The sequence below is a fragment of the Opisthocomus hoazin genome, chromosome 18 (assembly GCF_030867145.1).
Source record: "Opisthocomus hoazin isolate bOpiHoa1 chromosome 18, bOpiHoa1.hap1, whole genome shotgun sequence".
Taxonomy (NCBI): domain Eukaryota; kingdom Metazoa; phylum Chordata; class Aves; order Opisthocomiformes; family Opisthocomidae; genus Opisthocomus; species Opisthocomus hoazin.
Window position 1 is genome coordinate 18,320,071 of NC_134431.1, and position 19,780 is coordinate 18,339,850.

A 19,780-nucleotide genomic window follows, 5' to 3' on the forward strand; every position below is an offset into this window, starting at 1 on the left:
GTTGAACAAGAACTAGTGGAAAGTAGAGTTGAGGCTGAAACTATCAAGAAGTGACAAAACGCCCGTAAGAACTTGTGAAGTTGCTCAACAAAAGGTCATATCTCAGAGAAGGTAAGACTCCCCTGAGGCTGTTAGCTGGTGTGTCATTTTCTGGCTAAGGATTCACATTCTCAAACGTTCTTCCTCTGCCACATCACATGAATCTTCACTACAGAGCTTCAGATTGACCCAACCAGTTATGACTCCTCCACTACATATGAGTAATTTCAACAGAGATTAAGAACTTTCATGAAATGTACTCTTCTAAAACCTTTGGCACACATTTTCATTATCATATCTGTACATGAATCTCCTTCTTGTAAAAGGCAGTTGCAGCCTTAGCAACACTAATTTTGTGTTTTACACAACCCAGTTATACTGAAATACACAAGGGTAACAGAATATTTCATACACCTCAACGTTAACCCTGAAGCAGGGTTTCCCATCCTTGCACTGGTCTGAAGATTTTCTCCACATCAAAACAAGCAATTGTTCCATAATGGAGATGATTTTCTTTCACTGGAATAATTGTACTAGAAGAACTCTAGCAGTGCCCAAAGCAGCACCGGTACAAGAATGTTTTATATTGTAATTGCTTATGCCACCTCCCCTTTAGAAGTAACTTAAAAGTGAAAAGCACCTCCTCGCCTCATTGTATGCTAGAATTCTTCAACCTTAAAGTCCCAAAGCCTTAAAAAACCTACCCTTTTCTATAGAAAGAGAGCTCTGGGGTAACACTAATGCTCCAAATCTCTTTATCTTACAGAAGATGACCAAAAAAACCCTACAACCAAACTACCCCCACTGGTTCTCTGCTAACTGAGTGAAGGAAGAAAAATCTTCCCCAATCCCACACCTACCGATGGTTTTAACTCAGACCATGGCAACAAGGCTTACTAATCACGCGCTTAAGACTCTCCAGCTCTATGAGGAACACTAGCCATCTGGGTTTAAAAAAAACAAAACCAAAATCTTTTGCATATAGACAGATCTGGAGCGTGCCCTCTTTGAGTTATTCTGCTCAGCCCCTGATTCCTCAGTCATTTTTAATATTTAAGATAATGTAAGTGGTGTTTCACTCAAAATCTTACAATGACGTTCCAAAATTTGCCAGAGGACTCCCTGCTCACAAATGTGAAGTAATGCAGATTTGGACGTCTCCGGTTGTTTTCTCTTATTTGAATCAGAAAGGAGCAGTTTTCAATCCAGCTTTTGCACGAGCCTCCCGAAGACCGAGTTCTGTACCTTGTCTTTTTGCAGACGATGAATTCCAGAGATCAGTCCTTTGTTTCTTCTTCTGATTACCGTTATCCAGATGAATGTGTACCTGAAGGAAAATAACAGAAACATTTCTAGCGACAGCCACAGGAATCAACTTGCACTCCACCCCTCAGAAAAGTTAGCCCATATTAAGGGTAGTTAACATAATTAGTGTCACTTTTATAGTGTTAGCAAGGTCATATTATTTCCTGTCTGTCTTTCCTATTTTGTTTCCAGTCTTTCATAAGGTATCTAACAAGGAGCAAAGAAGTATATCACCATTTAGCCAGCCATTTTGAGTCAGGTTATGGGAGCAGCTTTTCATGGGCTGCCCTCAGCAGAGACAGAGCCCAATTATTTGGGTAATGTCCTCCAGAATAAAACACACATACTACAAAAAAAATACTATTGTGTCAGAAAGACTTGCTTCACTTGGCAGCAAAAATAGTATCAAATCATAAACTTAATATGAAAGTTACTTTTTACCTAAGAAAGATCTGTTCCTAAAATTCATTATAGCATCACAGCCCCTAAGTTCCAAACTCTAAATAAATTATAAAGACTTTAGGGGTGAGGTTCAGTGGCCGTACTGTCCTTGCTTGGTAACAGGCCCAACTAAAGTCAAGAGAACAGATTATTGGAAGAACACATCAATTCTTGCATAATATGCTGTATCAAAGTTTTCAACAACTCACATTTGCTGCACATTCTTAATTACATTTTAGAGTTTCTTTAAAAATTACTGTGTTACTCCCCTTTTTCCTTGGAACCTAAACTAACAACAGTTCCTTTGGTGGCATTTTCTTCTGAAGAACTTACATATCCTCCCTGTTATCAACATCATTTGCTATACCATCCACACCCTTCTGAGTCTTGGACACACTAAGCAGAGACATTAAACGTCAGCGAGGAAAAATGTAGAACTAAAAGGACTCCATACCTTGTAATATTTAGATATCGACTGATGTGGCCTGAAACCTGTTGTGCCTTCTGGAGGATCCATGTTGAATACTGTCTGGAAAATAGATGTAAACAAATGGAAATATTTAACAACTGTTTCCAGCAAAATCCCTAACATATCTTTGCACTGAGAAGTTTCTCCACAAAAGTTACTGTTGTGATAACCTTAAATATGTCTCCTTGCTCCTATTATTAAAGGAACACAGAGATCTTGACTCAACACCTTTTTTACAGGCAATTCCTGCTAACCATACGGCTTTGTCCTTGCTCCAAAAAATGCAAGCCAGTATCCAAATATATTCAAATGATATTAATGACAGCATTATTATTCACACTGTTCATGACTCCTGGCTGTGGATAAACATAAACACACCACATGTTCACGAGATCAGAGAGAGTCACAACTGAGTGTAAAAGAACTTCTTTAATTCCTTCAGTTTAAAATTTCAGCCATGATACCGCACACTAATAATACTCTGCTTAGAAAAAAATATCAAGCATGTAATCATACCTAGTTGTCCATATATTAAATTAAAAGCTTGTATCAACTCTTCTGCACAGAGTTATGCTTCCTCCCTTTTCCTGATGTCTTATGACTAAGGGTGATGCTCTTTCAAACATATGGCATTCCGTTGCAACTTCAATGAAAACAGCTGTGGTTCTCAAATATTTATAATTTCTGTTAATTTTTCTAAACAAAAATTCATTAGACATTTAAAAGGAATTATCTGAGCTCATAAGAATATCAGCTAGTTGCAACAAGAAAAATGTTCTCCACCAGTCAGAGGAAAAAGAAAGAAGTAGAATTCCTGGAAATATTAGCTTCTGAAAAAAAGCCAAAAGACAGGATGTACAAAAGGATGTGCTTCTAAGAGGAAGAAACAGATTTATTCTAAATAAAAACAAGCTCATTATGAATTCAGCCTTGAAGACAAGGCTCTGTAACAAGAAAGCACTGCATTTAACCAACACAGGCTCTAAATGTGACCTAGTCCTACTTAAAAGTATCTCAAGACAACAAACTATCATATGGCAAACAACTTGCAATAACTGTCCACGTGCATGTCCTCAGCAACAGAAAAAGGATCTTGGCTTTCAGCAAGAGACTGCTGTTCAAGTCACCTTTCACCTACCCACGCGCTAAAAGAGCACACAGACAATTATCTTCAGTCCTGTAGCACACACTAATCAACGGGCTCCGGTCACTGGGACCAGGAGACCCGGCTTCTACTTCTGAATCTTCTTGTCTCTCAGCTCTGAAACCTTTGGAAACCAAATAAAGTTAAACCTACCTCACCTTCCCCACAGAAGAACAGTGACTCTCACCTTCCAGTACAAGTCATGCTGGTATCAGCGTACACAAATTGCTACTACTGCATCAGAACATGCACAGAGGTTTTGTTGAATCACTGCTATAAAAACGAAATACTGTGTACGTCACCGCGAATGCACCCTCAGACATCCATGCATTTGACGAGTTCAGTATCGCAAACCTACCAGGACTGGTCAAAGTGCAACTAGACAGCTTGTCTTTACCATGCAGGTCTGCCAAGTTTGAATACATTTCTCATTTTTTGTTTTACTCAGGGTGTTACTGTGTGGTGTCCTTTGGGACAGGTATGCTGCTCTCCACTAGCACAACTGCTGCAACGTGACTTCATACGCTACTACTAGACAAAGTAGGCACAGAAAGTTTTATTAAGTAAGAAAAATGAATCGTCTATAGGAATTATTCTGTTAACTTGAGATGACTGTTCTCCAGCAAGCATCTAGTAATGTTTTATAGGAAAATTTTTAATTATAAAAATTATCCTTTTCTATTGAATTCCAATTCTAGAAGAAGAGGATTCACAATTAAGCTAAGATAGCAAGTACATTCTTAGGTGAAAAACAACAATACTGAACAATTCATACTACTTCTTTGCAAGATTTTCTAGCAATCAGCAGGAAGACATCCTGAATGTTGTCAGTAGACTTTGGTACATCTGACAAAACAGACCTGAGCTGTGTCATTCAAAACGAATAAATAAAATCCAAGACTCAGGACAGGGCTTTTAGTGAACACAGCTAAATTCATATCTACATGATTTAATCCCTCTAGTTTACTTAAATGGGACACTAAACCCTATAAACAGTAATAATCTCGGATAGAGTGAAATGTAAGTGGGAATATCATAAATCCTTCAGCAAAACAGGAAAACTGAAGTACACAATCACTACAGCACCCAGACAGAAAAGAATTTAATTACAAATCTTCTAGCAAGAGCTCTGGAATAGGCAAGAATACTGAGGAAGGAAAAAAGAGTTCATTTGCTGCTGCCAAATGCAGAGCTGGACACAGAAGTAATTCACTTTTCAGATTAAATAAATTGCTGTGTTCTTCCATTTGTGTTCTTACATAGATTTTACTCTCCTCCTGCCTGTCTGTCCATTATTTTATCACCTTTTTTGATACTCCTGTGCTTCCTATAAACATAGATTGCACATTTTCCAGAAAAAAGATCTGTGAGATCAAGGATTTCTGAAAAAGTCTGGCAGCCAATCTGTTAGGCAGGCTACCAGAGAGTGGAACAAAACCAGAGAACTACAAAGAGACTGAACATTGCCAGCCATGACAGACTTAAATATCATGGAATTTCTTGCATCAGTGGCTGAATTATAATTTTTAATACAGGGAAAACAAAAGCTTTAAACCAAGACAGGAAAGCAATGACTAACACACATTAAAATGTCACCATTATTATCACCCACCTACTAAAGATGGGGGGAAGATCGTTTTGATCCAAAAAACCCACAGGTATTTGGGATGTAAAGGTCTTACATCACTGTCATGAAAAGGTCTAATTCATCCTGACACCCAGTACCTCAGGCCAAGATAATGCTCTGAAATCATCAAATTCTGGGAACACAGTGAACTTCATCCCAAGCGTCAGCAGATTTTCCAATATGTAACACTGCGGCTGAGATGCTGTTTTGTTTGAACTTCAAGATGCCCAAACACTACCCTCTTTTTGACTATCACTCAAGAATATTAGAAATTTGTTCAACTTCAGAGGAAAGCTAGGAACTGAATTTCAGGCCGCTGTCCCACTGTGCCTTCTAATTTTATGGTGCCCAGGTTTTTCATAATCCATGTTTTGCAAGTGCACAGCACAAGAGGACTGACAGCACCACGGGGATACCCACAAGCGTCACGTTCAGCTCCTGTGGCACTGAAAAGATTTTTATTTTACAGATACCTTAATTTAATAATTAAATGGAAAAAATACAAATAAATAATCTTTTGTTTGCTTTTTTCCTCAGCCTGTCCTATTATTCCATGAGGTCTCATATTCCCAAACATTGCTGCTAGACAGTAACCAGCTCAGTAACCCAGCTCCACCTGGTGGAGGCTAAAACCAGACACATTTAAATCAAGCATCTCCAACAAGGAAGATCAAAACTGTAAGAAAACAACATGGGTTAAAAAAAAAAAAAACAAACAAAAAACTAAGTAGATCATCCCATTAGGCAGCAGCTCTCTCCTTCAAAACCCACAGACTTCCATCACTGCACAAGTGCACATACAATCAAGAATCAAATGGCTCCAATGTCTTTCCACATTTTTTAAACCAACCCTTCCATCCTTCAGGCTTATATAGCAGCAGAATTAATTCTTTACCTGGATAATATCTGAAAGTTTATGCAATCCAGATGTATTGACAAATATCCCAGTACCTAGAGAGAATAACGCAGGATTACTTTTACAGCACAAACATATATCCATTTGTATATGTCCATATCTTACCTGGAGAGCACAACACACTGAATACAATGACTTCAAATATTATCTGAAACAAAGAAATCATTTCAAGTTTTTCATCGTTATTCAACATGCAAGGAGAAATGTACAACTGGCATTCCAAGGGAAGTTTCATCTCTCTGCTGCATCAGGAAGCTGGCATCCAAGACAGCTACATGAACTTCTTGAGGCTCCTCTCCATTAAAAATTGGAAAGGAGACAATTAAAACAAAGAGAAGCATGCTTAAACTGTTTGGTTACTTTTTTCAAAAGCTCACGCTACTAATATTAGTCTCATGAAAAATAAAAAATTGACTACCCTGTTCTGCAGAGAGACAAAACCAACCCTAGCTATAGCTAGAAATATCCCTTTACAACCACCTCTGAGCTTCTAGTATGCTTACAACAGTGACTACAGAGGAGCAGTTAAAAGATCATATGAAACACAGTGACGATGAGAATTTGGCCACGGGAACGATAAAGAGATGCAGCTGTTAAGCCAGAGCGCAAACAGCCTATGAGGAGAAAGACGCTGGAGGAAAAACAACAACAATAAATAAAAAGAGATAGATGTGTTCTCAAAGGAAGCACTTGCAGACCTGTCTACATTCTACTCTGCATGGAACAGGCTTGGTCTCTTCAATACTTCTCCTGAAGAGGCTGCTAGTAGGAACTCACTAAATCATTTTCTTAGCACAAGTAGAAGTTGGAGATTTTTTCCTTGCGGAAGGGCAAATTAAGAACAAGGTGCTGACAGTAGAACAGAAACTTGCTACATCATGAAAAAATCCCCCACATTTTGTGATTCCAAATAATCCTGTTCATAACTCCATTACCAGGGAAGAACTCAAGACACTAAAAGTGCCATCAGCACAACGACAAGCTCCACCCCACAATCCTTCTGGTTTCAGAGGAAAAGTATTGTGTGCAAAACCCATCCAGGTATGCCCACGTACATCCACACATACGTAGGCACACGCTCAGGTTTTGACACAAAGCTGTTCTCAGAACTAGTTCTGTTGCACAGATATAAAATGTTTCCCAGCAGATACCTCACAGCAAGTCTTAATAAAAAGACAGAGGTCCTCAGGCACAGATTTCAGCTTTTTAAAGCTTTATAATTTAAATCCAAACACAGTCTGTCTCCTCCTCTCCCCGAACAACACAAACCTCCAATAACTTACATTACAGAGAAAAGTCTGCGTGAAACAACTAATGAATTTACACTTACGGCCTGAAAGAAACTGTAAAATCTGCTCTAGCGACTCCACGAGTGAGGATTTGGTCTGGAGTGTTATTTGGGCCTCTGCAAACAGATCAAAGATGTAGCTGCAATTTACAAAGAAAAAGCACAAATGGGTAAACACTGCAAATAATCACAAGGACACAATTACTGTCACTCTTTTATAACAACAACAACTTCACTATCTAGTAGCAAAACATGTTCTTGTTTCCATGAGAAAAAAATTTACAGGAATAAAAACAAGTATTTGGTTGTAAAGACAGCGAATATTGTCACGACAGAAAGCATGCTGACAACATCCTTCACATCTTCCATCATTTCTCTACAGCACACAACACGTCTTCATTTAGAAACAGATTTGCATACAATTTCCACGATCTGTTTACAACCTACAATATGCATTAGATTAAAAACAGACTTGGAGAGCTCTGAGGTACCTGAAACTAAATCACTGCAGCACTACTACCTCTGTTTAAATCATGATGCGAAACCGAAAGAAGCAGAGTGAGGAGCTTCTTTCAGCTCAGAACACCTGACAGGCACACACGCAGCACAGGATTTTCCACTCTTGAAACACTTTGCAGGAAGTTCCACCAGAAATAATGATTACTACGGACAGGGGATTTAAGGAAACCCAAAACCTTGAATAAACACTATTCCCAGAAACTGGAAGAGCAGTACCAATCCTAACAGCTGACCCAGTTCCACCTGGTCTAGAATCCTCTGTGCTTTTAACATGTAAACATATCAATGAGAAGCAATTTACCTCCCCTCTTTGGTGACTCCACTGTCATTCGGTGGCAGCTCCACTGCATCAATAGCACTTTCGAGCTGAAGAAGAATTTCTTTAAGAGAACCAAGAGGGAAAAAGTTTAGGGTTCACAGAAACTCACTTCTGAGACACATCTAAGCCTCTTTTTCAAATGTACTTTATTACAAAGACTGTCACCAAATACAGGACCTCGCTGTTTTCTTGATTCTGTAAACAAATCAAAATGATCAAACCCAATTTCCTAGATATCACCTCTGCATATTCGTATTCAACTTTAAGAACTTCCGTGACAATTCCTCGAGGAAGCTTGTCAGCTAAATATAAAACTCTATAGACAGGGAAAGTTGTTCTTGGAAATGCTTTGTAAACAAGAGACATTTCAAGCTTTTGCTATTAAGGTTATGTAGCATCGTGTTCTTCCAGCAGAATGATGCAACTAATACGATTCCAGCACACTGACGAGGTTAGAAAGCAAGGGAACTTCTAGCAACGCAGGAAGCAACGCATCCATCTGCCAAATCTCTCATCTTCTTGGGAAACAACTGTAACTAAACATTCCACAAAATTCTCTGAAAAGAGAGACAACTTCAACTCCCACGAATTTCTCAGTTATGAGTAATGTCTACAGAAGTGCTACATGAACCTCATTTATAGTTGCTGACGTTTTGAAACCGTTTCAACAGCAATTTTCAACAATACAAAAGAATAACCTTACTCTTTATCTTTGCTATATCTTCAAGTTCCATGTTCAGTCCTGTTGAAGAAAGGAAAGATTTCAAGGAGGATGTTTCATGCCTGTTTCATTTCTAGTTTCTTTATGCCTTTTCAGAAATTATGGATATGGCTAGAACTGTGTGTATGGAAAGGCATCGTCTGTATTCCACTCACTGCTCTATTTCATGACCCCTTGTGGCACACTGATTTGGCCAAATCTTTTCATGTTTGTCTGGCAGTGATTACTAATTGACGATAATTTATCTATTAATGAGTCAATTTTCCAGAAACTGTTATAATAAATTATCTTCCAGTTCTTGCTAACGACACCATATAATCCCAGCGAAACAGTGGTTTGTGGCTCTCAGCGCACCTGAATGGGCCATCTCCATATTGAATTCCGCATTTATTTCATTCTGTTGAACTACTTTGGCTTGTTCTTCCAACACGACATTTATAGCATCCATTGCCGAAGCCAGATCGTAGGGTGTCAAGTCAAAAGACGACGACTCCTCACACAACTTCTCCTAAAATATAAGGAATGGAAGCATTATTTGGACTGCTCAGTGTGCTATTCGCCCCGGCAATTTCATAGATGATAAAGTCCAGACAACCAGGCTTGATTTCATTTCTGATCTATGGCTCAGGCCAGAGGACATTTTACGACTACCTGAAGACTTTGACTGTTACTAGGCATCCTTTCTTCTGAACAGATTTTCCCACACTATCAACATTCTACAACTCCCATCTAGTAGCAAATCACCGACATCACTGAGACCCCTTTGGTTTTTAACAGGTGTCACCTCCTCTGTGTTCTCACTGTTGCTGCTAATAGATTTTTCTGGACATCCTTTTGTTTCTCCCACACAGCTGCCAAAGAGCTTGCTGTCCAATAGTCAATTTTTTAGTTGGAGAATCAGTTTGTCCTTCCTGGTCCCTCTCACACTCTTAGGAAATAGTCATATCCCTACATTTGCTGGTATGAAGACGTGGTCCTTGCCCCTCATGATCTTGCATTCAGAGATGGGGACATGAAGAAAAAAGGGAAGGGAGGACATAAAAAAACAAAAAAAACAGTCAAAGGCATATTATTCACATGTAAAATTTGGGCCAGAACACACATTATTATAGAGAAGAAAGGAAACATAATAACTTTCTATTAAAAAAGAAAAGAATGGCTTGAACACTCACCAAACTGATAAGTTTGACAAAACTCTCCGTGACCTTGGAAAATAAGTCACATTGTTTTGTCACAAAATTTTCATTCACGAAAAGAACCACCTTCCCTAAGGAATGAAGTAGTAAGGACTAACCTACACAAAAATTTGACTGCAATATCTATGAAGAAATAAGCTATAAAGAAAAAAATGTTGAACTAGCTGCATGCCTAAACAATCGAATCAGAAAGAAGTCAACTGCATTTCAGAGTAACTTCTAAGTTTTCACTTAGAAGACAGCACCATCGGAGAAGTATTGCAAAACAAGTAGCTCTAGAACAGCTCTTCTGGTTAATTTCTGCCTGCAGGCATCAACTAATATTTTTAAAACACTATAAAGGGAAAAAAAAACAAAAAACAAAACCCTCTAAACAAAATCCAAACAACCATGACCTGATTTCCATCTGCTTTTCAACAAAAAAAAAGACATTCCAATGAAAGGAGCACATACCGGACGCAAGTCTGCATCTCTTTCTAGTCAAACATAGACACTCTCCAGTGGCCCATTTACCAAAAGGAGAATTCGCAATCAGAAAATAAATTTTGCAGCTGTTTAGCAGAAATCCCACTGGGATTCATGGGGCAGGAAAAAAAGGACATATTTCAAACATTCCTTCGCATTTCATTATTTAGGCAAAGGGCTGCAGTTTCAAGCCAACTAAGAAGAAGATCTCATAATGTAGCACTTTATTACTTTTTCTTTTTTTGTTCTATGAGTGAAGACTTGGAAATATTACAAGAGTCACATTTGCCATCTGCTGCACTTGGACAGCTGATGCAGCTGTGCTTCAAGAATGGATCTTTCATGATTTCTTACACCCTGGAAGAGAACTCTCCAAACAAGAAAATGAGCACCCTCATAACCTGGGAGATCCACCCTTGAGGAAGAAACTACCACCTTGTAAAAATCACAGACTGTTAATTAAACTACAAAGCTTTAACTGTCACAGAAACAAGAAATAGTAATGATAATGAACATTAACAGCTGAAATAGCTGAGTTTGGATTTTACAGACTGTCTGTAATAAGGTCCATTTTTCTCTTTGGGTGAAGTTTGAAAAATGGCAGCAGAGCAGAAGCAACGTACCACATTGTGAGCTTCGTCAAGTATTACCACAGTCCCCTTCAGGTCCAAGTTGTGAGCTCTCCGGCTCTAAAAGACAAATGAGAGAATGGACAAAAAGGTCACAATGAAATACAGATTTGATTGACTGAAATTAGCTCATGAGACAGATTCGGGTTTTAATGTGTTAAAGGAAACAGCAAGTACTTGCTGTGGCTACCTAATAAACAAACCACAGGATTTTTTCTCTAGAAATGCAGGTGATAAAATACATCATGTAAAAGTTTATGAGCATTACAAATTCCATGGTAATAAAGAAAAAAAACAGTTGTACTATACTAGGATTCACAAGTTTATCAGAATTATTTTCAGTCACGGTTTTTGCCGATCGGGATCTGGGAGGATTGGGGTGTGAAGCAGGGCCATTTGCCTTAGTTTTACAAATTTATGCTCGTGTTGTCTTTGCAAGAAGGAGATGCTCCAAAAACACCCCCGACAGTACCAGACCACATAACTCCATTTCACAATGCTTCTTTGCTTCAGGTGGTTAGATATTTTTAAAATTTTACTTTTTTGATTTATTAAGCATTTGCTCTTTTTGCCTTTTGTAACAATGGGATGTAATCTTGCTTTTACAATAATTCATTAATTACTCCAAACTGCATGAAGATGTCAGCAGATTTGTCTCCTCAGAGTTTTCAAAGGTTTCATTTTCTACCCATGAAATATGGGCAACTTCTTGCAACAGCTGTTTTTACAAAGCCAGCAATTATTTCCAAGAGACACGTCCAGTCCCAACTGAGAAAGCTACCTTATTCTAGAAATCACGTAGCTGGCTGCAGAAACAAAAACGCTGCATAGTACCTCAATTAGATTTGTATTCAGGAGGTGAACATCACCAAACAAGGGCATCACACTCTGCAAAGCTAATTCTATAAAAATAGCAAGACGTCAAACAAAAAAAGAAGAAAGAAAAATATTTCTTAACAATGGGAAAGAAGAACTTCACAGAGAAAAACACTAAAGGGCATCCTCTATGGTCTTGCATTTCAACTGGGTTTTGATTACTTTTGACGTATACCACATAATGCATTCACTTGCTATGCATCAGCTCTTCACAGCTTATCCACTAAAAGCCAATATGTGACAAATAGAAGAACAATTGTATTTAAAAGAAAAGATATATGTTACCTTTGAGTCTAGCAAATAGTTGTAAGGCATAAAAATAATATCTGCTTGCTGCTTCAGGCTTCGAGACAGATAATAAGGACAAGCTCTGTTAAAAAAAAAAGTAAAACAAACTATAAAGTAACACTTGCAGAAATACTAAGAGTGTGTTCATGTACTATGTTTCACACTCTGAAGGGTTTCTAATCAACAACTTTCAGAGCTGAAACCAGCATGTTTAATTTTAGGGCAGATGGTTAGCTCTATTTGCACAACACAAGGAAAAAGAAGCGTAGAAAGAAATACCTAGCTGTGTGGCTCAGCAAAACAAAGGAAACAGAAATTAAAGAAGAAAGAGTGGCATTCATTACTGCATGATCATTTCACCCCTTTAGGCTAGAAGTAAATGCTGCACTATTTTATCTCAACAAACCAGTCACCTCGCCCTCTTAGATCCAAAACAAAACTGCAATACCATTTGTCACGTCAGATGACATTGGCAGCTTCTGCTCAAGCGAGAAATAAGATATCGGTGAGCCTGACTCTGACCCGATTCAGTCTTCGCACAAGTAAAGACTGAAATAAATTGTTGTATGGTGAAAACTGCAGTAACCAAAGTTCAGGCTTTAGTGCACACATGATCTTGTTGGAAGCTGCCTCTGCAACACGTTTAGCCACTCCACTTTCCTCTCATCAGTGTTCTGCTTTTTTAGTGTAGGTCAAGTTCATACCAAGGTATCAACAGAAACAAGCAGAGAAATAGTTGTCACTGTTTTCACAAGTCGGGGAGGGGAAGGTCAGAGGGGATCATTTACCTGTGCTTGTTTCCATTTTTGACCAAGTCTTCAATATCCATGATCGATTCAATCAGTTCTTTCTCTGTACTCTTTTCTGTGAAAAATTACATTACAACCACAGCTTAGGTGAGGGTATCACACAAAGATTTGTTGTTACCCTGATCACCATGTTCATCCACTTCCTAACATTGCATTCTTGAAAGACATTAACACAGAGCAAAACTGACACACACACACATGGATGCACAGGCAGATTCTGCCAACTCTCCCAAACTTCTCTACCTATCTAGCAAATCTCTCCCTCTCCAAAAAATAGTGCTTTACTTCCACAGCCAGACTCACCTTCCACGTTGTTATAGAAATGACAAGCATGAGCCATCACTTTCATTCGGCACATGTAGATCTGTAAAATACAGAATATTTTAGCCAAGAGTAGCACAGCTTGTCAAGCACTGAAAAGTGTGTTTAAAGGGGGGAAGAGCTATCAGTCTTCTGTAACACCAGCTAATGAATAAACGCTAATCACAGTTCTTCAGTTTTAAAATCACGTGTCCCTCTGTCCACCTTAAAAGTCAGGCTCTCTTTTATGCAGCACAGAACACTCAAATGCTCAGACGAAATTTTGTTAAATTTTGTCACTAATACTTTTCAAAACAGTAATCTTTCATATTACTTGTAAAAATAACTGGTAAATCAATCACTGCAGCACTGTTTTGAAATTACTGTGCTCCTGAAAAACACTTAAGTGGCAGGATCAGGAGGTAAACTGCAAACTATTAACTCTCATGTTCCACACAATGACATCCTTCTACGGATGGAAAATACTACCAGAGATTCAGAATTAAATTTTGCACTTGAAAAACTAGAAACTAAAGTTTCCTCAAAACATGGTTAGAACTATTATCTTTCCCTACAGCTTCCAGGAGTTAAGAAGCATCCGAATTCAGAATTACACACCATACACCAAACCAAAAAGCCTCCATGTTCTCACTGTGCATGCTTTCAAGGCTCTGTGTTCACCTGCATGTGGTTGCTCTCCTGTCGCTTCACTTCAGGATTGATGCAAAGCTGCTCTCTGGAACCCAAAACACATATCTTTGGCCTGTTCAAACAAAATACACAAAATTGATGTTAAAAATAAGGCGAGAAAGAAGAACGCAGTTGTACATGCCTAGGTTGGGCGTAATATATCAAAAGTGAAAGGTTCAGGAGAAATAGATGAGCTCAGAATAAGGGTCAGAATCAGAAACAGCAGTGAGTCTGCTCATAACAGCTACATACGCTATCTGACTTGGCTGTACTGCATTTCTCCCGGCACTGGGGGGTAACAAGCAGCAGGTTACAGCAGGAGGTAATGAGTGCCAGCTTACATCATCCACTATAAAATCTGGGTTCTGTTATGGCAGGTCAGCCGAATCAGCCGGGGCCCGTCACCTATCACAAGCTGTTCTGAGCTGGCTGTGATTTTTCGAGTAAGGTTATGACAAGAACTAATGTACAACAAACAGTCGCATTACTTTTTTTTTTTTTTGCTTATTACAAGGCTGTATCTTTACAAGTAACATATAAACAAACGATTACTGCCTGTCCAAAGAGCTCAGTCCATTCACTGGCTCAGCAACCGCTGACAACTGTGACAGACACTGGTATAGCAAAACCACAAAGTTCTTCGTAGATTTTCATCAGCCTAAGGAATTCAGCTTTGTGATGGCTTCCCACTGCCTTAAAGAAATGACCCAGAGGGAAAAAAAGGAAAGAAAAAGGAAATTTATAAGTAAATGTGTGAAGAACCAAAACCAGACCAAATTCAGGAAACTGATGATCAAAGGAAATAAGAGGAGCTGTGAAGTATGAAGAAAACCCAAACCCAACAACAAAGAAATCCAGGTTCTATACACGCACATTAAGACAACTACATTTCACTGGACATCATTTTTTAATATATTCACCCACATAAATTCAAACAATAACTAAATCAGACTAGTTTCTCCACCTTTTCTTTGAATAGGAACATTATCCTAAATCATATTTACCTGTAGACTGTGTTCTTTAATTCGTTAATGACTTGTGTAAGTTGTGAGTGAGTTCTGGAGGCATAAATTATTTTAGGAATGTCAGTGTAATAAGCTGCCAAATAGAGGAGGAAAAAAAAAAAGGCAGAAAAACATTATTAGCACGGAAAGAAGAACCAGAGATATTATTAGCCTCCCCTCGCAGATGGTACTATGGTAACAGTTTGACTCGTAGAAACAGCAAGAAATTTCGTCATCTATTCACACACACAAAATGAGCTAAATGAGCTTCTCATGTTCTAGGAAAAATTAAAAACATGTAAAAGACCTTTAAAATCTATCAAATGGTGAAACTGCTTCAGCAGCTAAACAATAGCTCCATGACTTTTACAATTACATACTTCTTACAAAAGACAGATACAAGCAAGTGTTCATGAAGATTCCTGTACCACCCCTGCTGAGCAGCAACGTCGCAGGACTTACCTGGGCTGTCAGCATCCGTGGCAGCGTTGCCCCAGGACGACATGGGTCTGTCGGGAAAGAGTTCCACCCCGTTCATACGCTGAGCAATCTTGCGGGCTGAGATGGTGTCCTTGAAGTGCTCCCGCCAAGCCAGTGTGGAACACAGCAGGCAGAGGGTCTTACCCGTGCCTGTAGGGCTCTCCAAAATGCCATTTACCTTCTTTATTGAAGAGATATAAAATTAAAAAGGGGAAAAGTGAGTAATTTGGGGATTCAGCTAGAATAGGTCTTTGTACAGCACTACATTTCCTCAGTAAAAGAGCAGTCACTAACTGGTAAACTACATTGCACAACAGAAACACACACATACCCCACATAAGGCTGTGATAAATGCACGACATGTAGGACCCTCTAATCAAGTTAATGAGGCTCACTCTAAAACCCAGAGCCAGCTACTATCCTTTATTTAGCAGAGGCAATTCTCCACTCTTACAGCAACTAGAATGCATCACATTTCAGCATAAAGTACTTGAAAATATTAGAAGTTGCCACAAAAAAAACCCCAGAAAGTGACTCTTAGATTACAGACTGCCAGTTTCCTTTAGAATTAAGACCATACCTCACTTTGTAGTTTAGGCAGAAAATCTTGCAAGCACATTTAAACACCTAGTCCTACCAGATGTCACAATTTTAAAGTGCATAACAATACTACAAGTTGCAGAAAAACTAGCAGTGGAGCATGTGCTGCTGTGACAATTCGTGTTCAAGTGTATCAGAAGAATTTATATATATACGATAGGCTCACAACACTTCTACTTTCAAAGAAGAATGTATCAAGAAGGAACCAAACCATTGCCCATGACACAGAGAAATGCTGAGCCACGTGGAACACCAAAGCTTCCACAACAAGCTTGTCTGGTCTCTCGGAAGAAGAAGGGCTGAAGAGATCTGTTAACCAACTCCAGAATAAAGATAACTACTGCAAAAAAACATTTTCTTATCCAACATTAAATTGGTGAGATTATCCTATTGTAGATAAAATGATGAATTGCACTAATAGTCCAAGGGCTAAAAGTACAAAACCAAAGCCCAGATATTTAAGGACAGACTGCACAAACACAGGGACTACTTGCTCAGCTTTTCATCCTTTTCCCAAGCTAGGTAGAAAGTTCCTATCTACATCTCTGCTGGCTGCCACCTGCAAATCTCTGGGATTTTAATAACAATATATTAAAATATAAAATAAGCAAAACCAGGTCAAGGAAGATTTGGAAAAGGCGGGATATGGACACCAAAAAGGCAACTTGAATGGTGACAACCTCTTTTCAGAGCAGTCACAGAATCCCAGAATGTTCAGGGTTGGAAGGGACCTCTGGGGATCCCCCAGTCCAACCCCCCTGCCCAAGCAGGGTCACCCAGAGCAGGCTGCACAGCACCGCGGCCAGGCGGGGCTGGAATATCTCCAGAGAAGGAGACTCCACAGCCTCCCTGGGCAGCCTGGGCCAGGGCTCCGGCACCCTCAGAGGGAAGAAGTTCTTCCTCGGGTTCAGCTGGAGCTTCCTCTGCTCCAGTTTGTGCCCGTTGCCCCTTGTCCTGTCGCTGGGCACCACTGGAAAGAGTCTGGCCCTGTCCTCCTGACCCCTACCCTGCAGATATTTAGAGGCATTTCGAAGGTCCCCTCTCAGCCTTCTCTTCTCCAGGCTGAACAAGCCCAGCTCCCTCAGCCTCTCCTCCTAGGAGAGATGCTCCAGTCCCCCCATCGTCCTCACAGCCCTCCACTGGTCTCCCGTCTTCGGGAGCTCCTCGTTCTTAGCCCTCCATCGCAGGCAGGAAGGAGCCGCAGCGCTCACCTTCTGCAGACACTCCAGCACCTTGGCCATGTAGGCCTCCTGGCACTCGTAGGGCTGGAAGGGGAACTCCACCGTCACGCCGCGCACCGTCAGCCGGGGCATGCTCCCGGCCAGCCACCTGCAACGAACCGCGGGGCCGCCAGTTACCGCGCCGGGAGGGGCCGCGCTCCTTTGCACGACGGAACGCCACGAGGCCCGGTTTTCGCCTCACGTTTCTGGTCGGGACGTTACCGACGGACCCGCAGCGCAGCCCGAGCGGGAGGCGCGCGGGAGCTGGAGGCCCGGCCGCGGCGACGCTGAGGAGCGGGACCGGCCCGGGGCCCAGGACCTCCGCCCGCTCCGGTGCGGTCTGGCCCGCGTCCCCGGCACCCCCGGCTCGGCCCGGCACCTCCCGCCCGCGTCCCTGGCACCCCGGAGTCTGTGGCCCATGACCCTCCTCCCACTCCGGTGCGGCCTAGCCCGGCCCGGCGGCTGCCATGGGAAGGCGGGCGGCGCGGCAGCAGCCGCCCCTCACCTCCCGCTCCGCCGTTCAGAATCCCCGCGCCTGGATCACGTGGCTCCACCCCTCAAGCGCGGTGCGTCACTTCCGCCCGACGCTCTCGCGAGAGCTGCGGCGTTGCCCGGTGAACGGGCCAGGGAGGAGGCTGCGCGTTGCCGGCGGGCCCTGTCATGGCGGCGCGGCCTGGGCCTGGGGGGGACCCAGCCCGGCTGGGTGGTGGGGAGTGGGCGGGGCTGGGCGGCCTGGTGCCGCCTCTCGTGAGCGGCTGTGGAGGCTGGAGGGGCCCCGGGCAGGAGGGGACCAAGTCCGGTGGGGTTTGGGCCCTGCCGGGCCTGGAGGGAAGCGGGACCCGGGCCTGGGGAGAGGCCCCCGGGCAGACGCGGGTCCGCCAGCCGCCTCCCCCAGCCGTGCCCGGGGCGGAGGCAGAGGTTGGGCCCGAAGAGGCAGAAGCCTGGCTATTTGGTTAATAAAAGTAGCAAAGCGGGCGCTTTTCTAAAGCCTCCAGCCCTGTTCGGTTCCACCGGAGCGTGTGAGCGCGCCTGGGCGAGGGCTGCCCGGGGCTGGCGTTGCTCCCCTTGTCTTCCACTACCGACTGAGGGGACCTGTGTGATAAGCGATGCCCTTGACCAGAATTTCTCTCTGGCACGCTGTTCTGTGTTGTGCTGCGCAGCTGCCGCCCTTCAGTGGTACTGCGTACAGGAGAAGGCAGAATACTGCGGGATTCTTTGTTGAAACTCTCAGCATTTAAGATAAGAGGGTTTCTGTGTCGTTACGTTCAGCCTTGTAGCTTCTGCGCTAAGAACAGTAGGGAATTCCGACGGGTATCTTTTGTTAGGAATGAACGTGCTGCTCCTTTGTTCCCTGCTTTGCTTCAGCACGATTCAGCACGATCCCTCATCAGCCTTCAGCTCTCTGTCGCTGTGTCCGTGGACATGGCCAGGAACAGCTGTGTCCCTTCAGTTCCCTGTCACTGTGTCTGTGCACATGGCCAGGAGAAGCTGCGTCGGCGTTTCATTTGCTGGGGCTGAGGGCTGGTTCCACGTGTGTGTGGTTGTAGTGAGCTCTGAACTGCTCTGGATTGATGGATTACTCAGTTTGTAAGGCTCAAGCGTTTCAGTAAACAGATAGACATGGTTTTCTTGGCTCCCCAAATTTTGCAAAACCATATTTTATGCAGTTAAATGAAGAAGAAGGTAGGAAGAGAATATTTTACACACATCTCTGTACTTCGGTGCTGCTCGCTGTGAGATGGTTACTGCATAGATGTGGAACAGGATGTGGCTTGTTTAAAATGCCTTTATTTCTAGCGAGCTGCACAGCTTGTTTGAGTGTAGAAGTGTTCTGATATTTAAATAAAAACAACTATTAAAAGGGACAGACCTTAGACTTGAGTATATCCTGTAATCTGTTCTCAAACCTCTGGTACATTCTGTGTCTTCCAGGTGTTTTGTTAGGGGAGCTTACGGGTGCTGCTGTTTGGGTTGCCAGCTTTTAAACACCTTGAGCTGAACTTGCCCGGGTTGTGCACTGTCTGTAATTGTAGCGAGTGGGCTAGAGAGCACTGAGCTATTCCTTCGGATCTTCATGGCACTCCATGCGAAATGTAACCACTGCTTTTGTTCATGTTCCGGACTGTGAACCCTTTAACTTGATACTAGTGGTGCAAGATTAAGCTGCAAAAGAAATGACTTTGTAGAGATTGTAAAACGAGAGTGTGGGATAAGGTGATATATAATGGAGAATACAGGTTTGATATATAATGGAGAATAAAGATTTGAAACTCCTCGTAAATATATGGAATGCTGTGTCATTATGATGTCCTGTAAATAGATCTTTCCTACATTGAGGAGTAGTATCAATAGCATATCCAGTCAGATTATTTTAAGTTATTTAAGTGATGTTGATTGAAGCTGTGTTCCCTTCTGAGAAAGAAAAGCTGGAAGGT

At 41.7% G+C, this 19,780-nt stretch overlaps 1 protein-coding gene across 2 annotated transcripts in view; it reads right to left on the reverse strand.

The window, feature by feature from the left end:
* Window positions 1–17,902, reverse strand: part of RTEL1 (regulator of telomere elongation helicase 1) — a 51,412-nt gene extending 33,510 nt beyond the window's left edge. For both annotated transcript variants that reach the window (XM_075438754.1, XM_075438753.1), the window contains exons 1-16: window positions 17,851–17,902; window positions 17,337–17,454; window positions 15,508–15,706; window positions 15,046–15,139; window positions 14,033–14,114; window positions 13,355–13,415; window positions 13,031–13,106; window positions 12,240–12,324; window positions 11,073–11,138; window positions 9,143–9,296; window positions 8,771–8,809; window positions 8,050–8,128; window positions 7,272–7,369; window positions 5,921–5,976; window positions 2,240–2,314; window positions 1,285–1,366 (exon numbers count right to left, since the gene is read on the reverse strand). In XM_075438754.1, coding sequence (XP_075294869.1) covers window positions 1,285–1,366; window positions 2,240–2,314; window positions 5,921–5,976; window positions 7,272–7,369; window positions 8,050–8,128; window positions 8,771–8,809; window positions 9,143–9,296; window positions 11,073–11,138; window positions 12,240–12,324; window positions 13,031–13,106; window positions 13,355–13,415; window positions 14,033–14,114; window positions 15,046–15,139; window positions 15,508–15,706; window positions 17,337–17,438 — 1,348 coding nt within the window. In that variant the 5' untranslated portion in view covers window positions 17,439–17,454; window positions 17,851–17,902. The remainder of the gene's footprint in view (window positions 1–1,284; window positions 1,367–2,239; window positions 2,315–5,920; window positions 5,977–7,271; window positions 7,370–8,049; window positions 8,129–8,770; window positions 8,810–9,142; window positions 9,297–11,072; window positions 11,139–12,239; window positions 12,325–13,030; window positions 13,107–13,354; window positions 13,416–14,032; window positions 14,115–15,045; window positions 15,140–15,507; window positions 15,707–17,336; window positions 17,455–17,850) is intronic.
* Window positions 17,903–19,780: the final 1,878 nt, after the last annotated feature.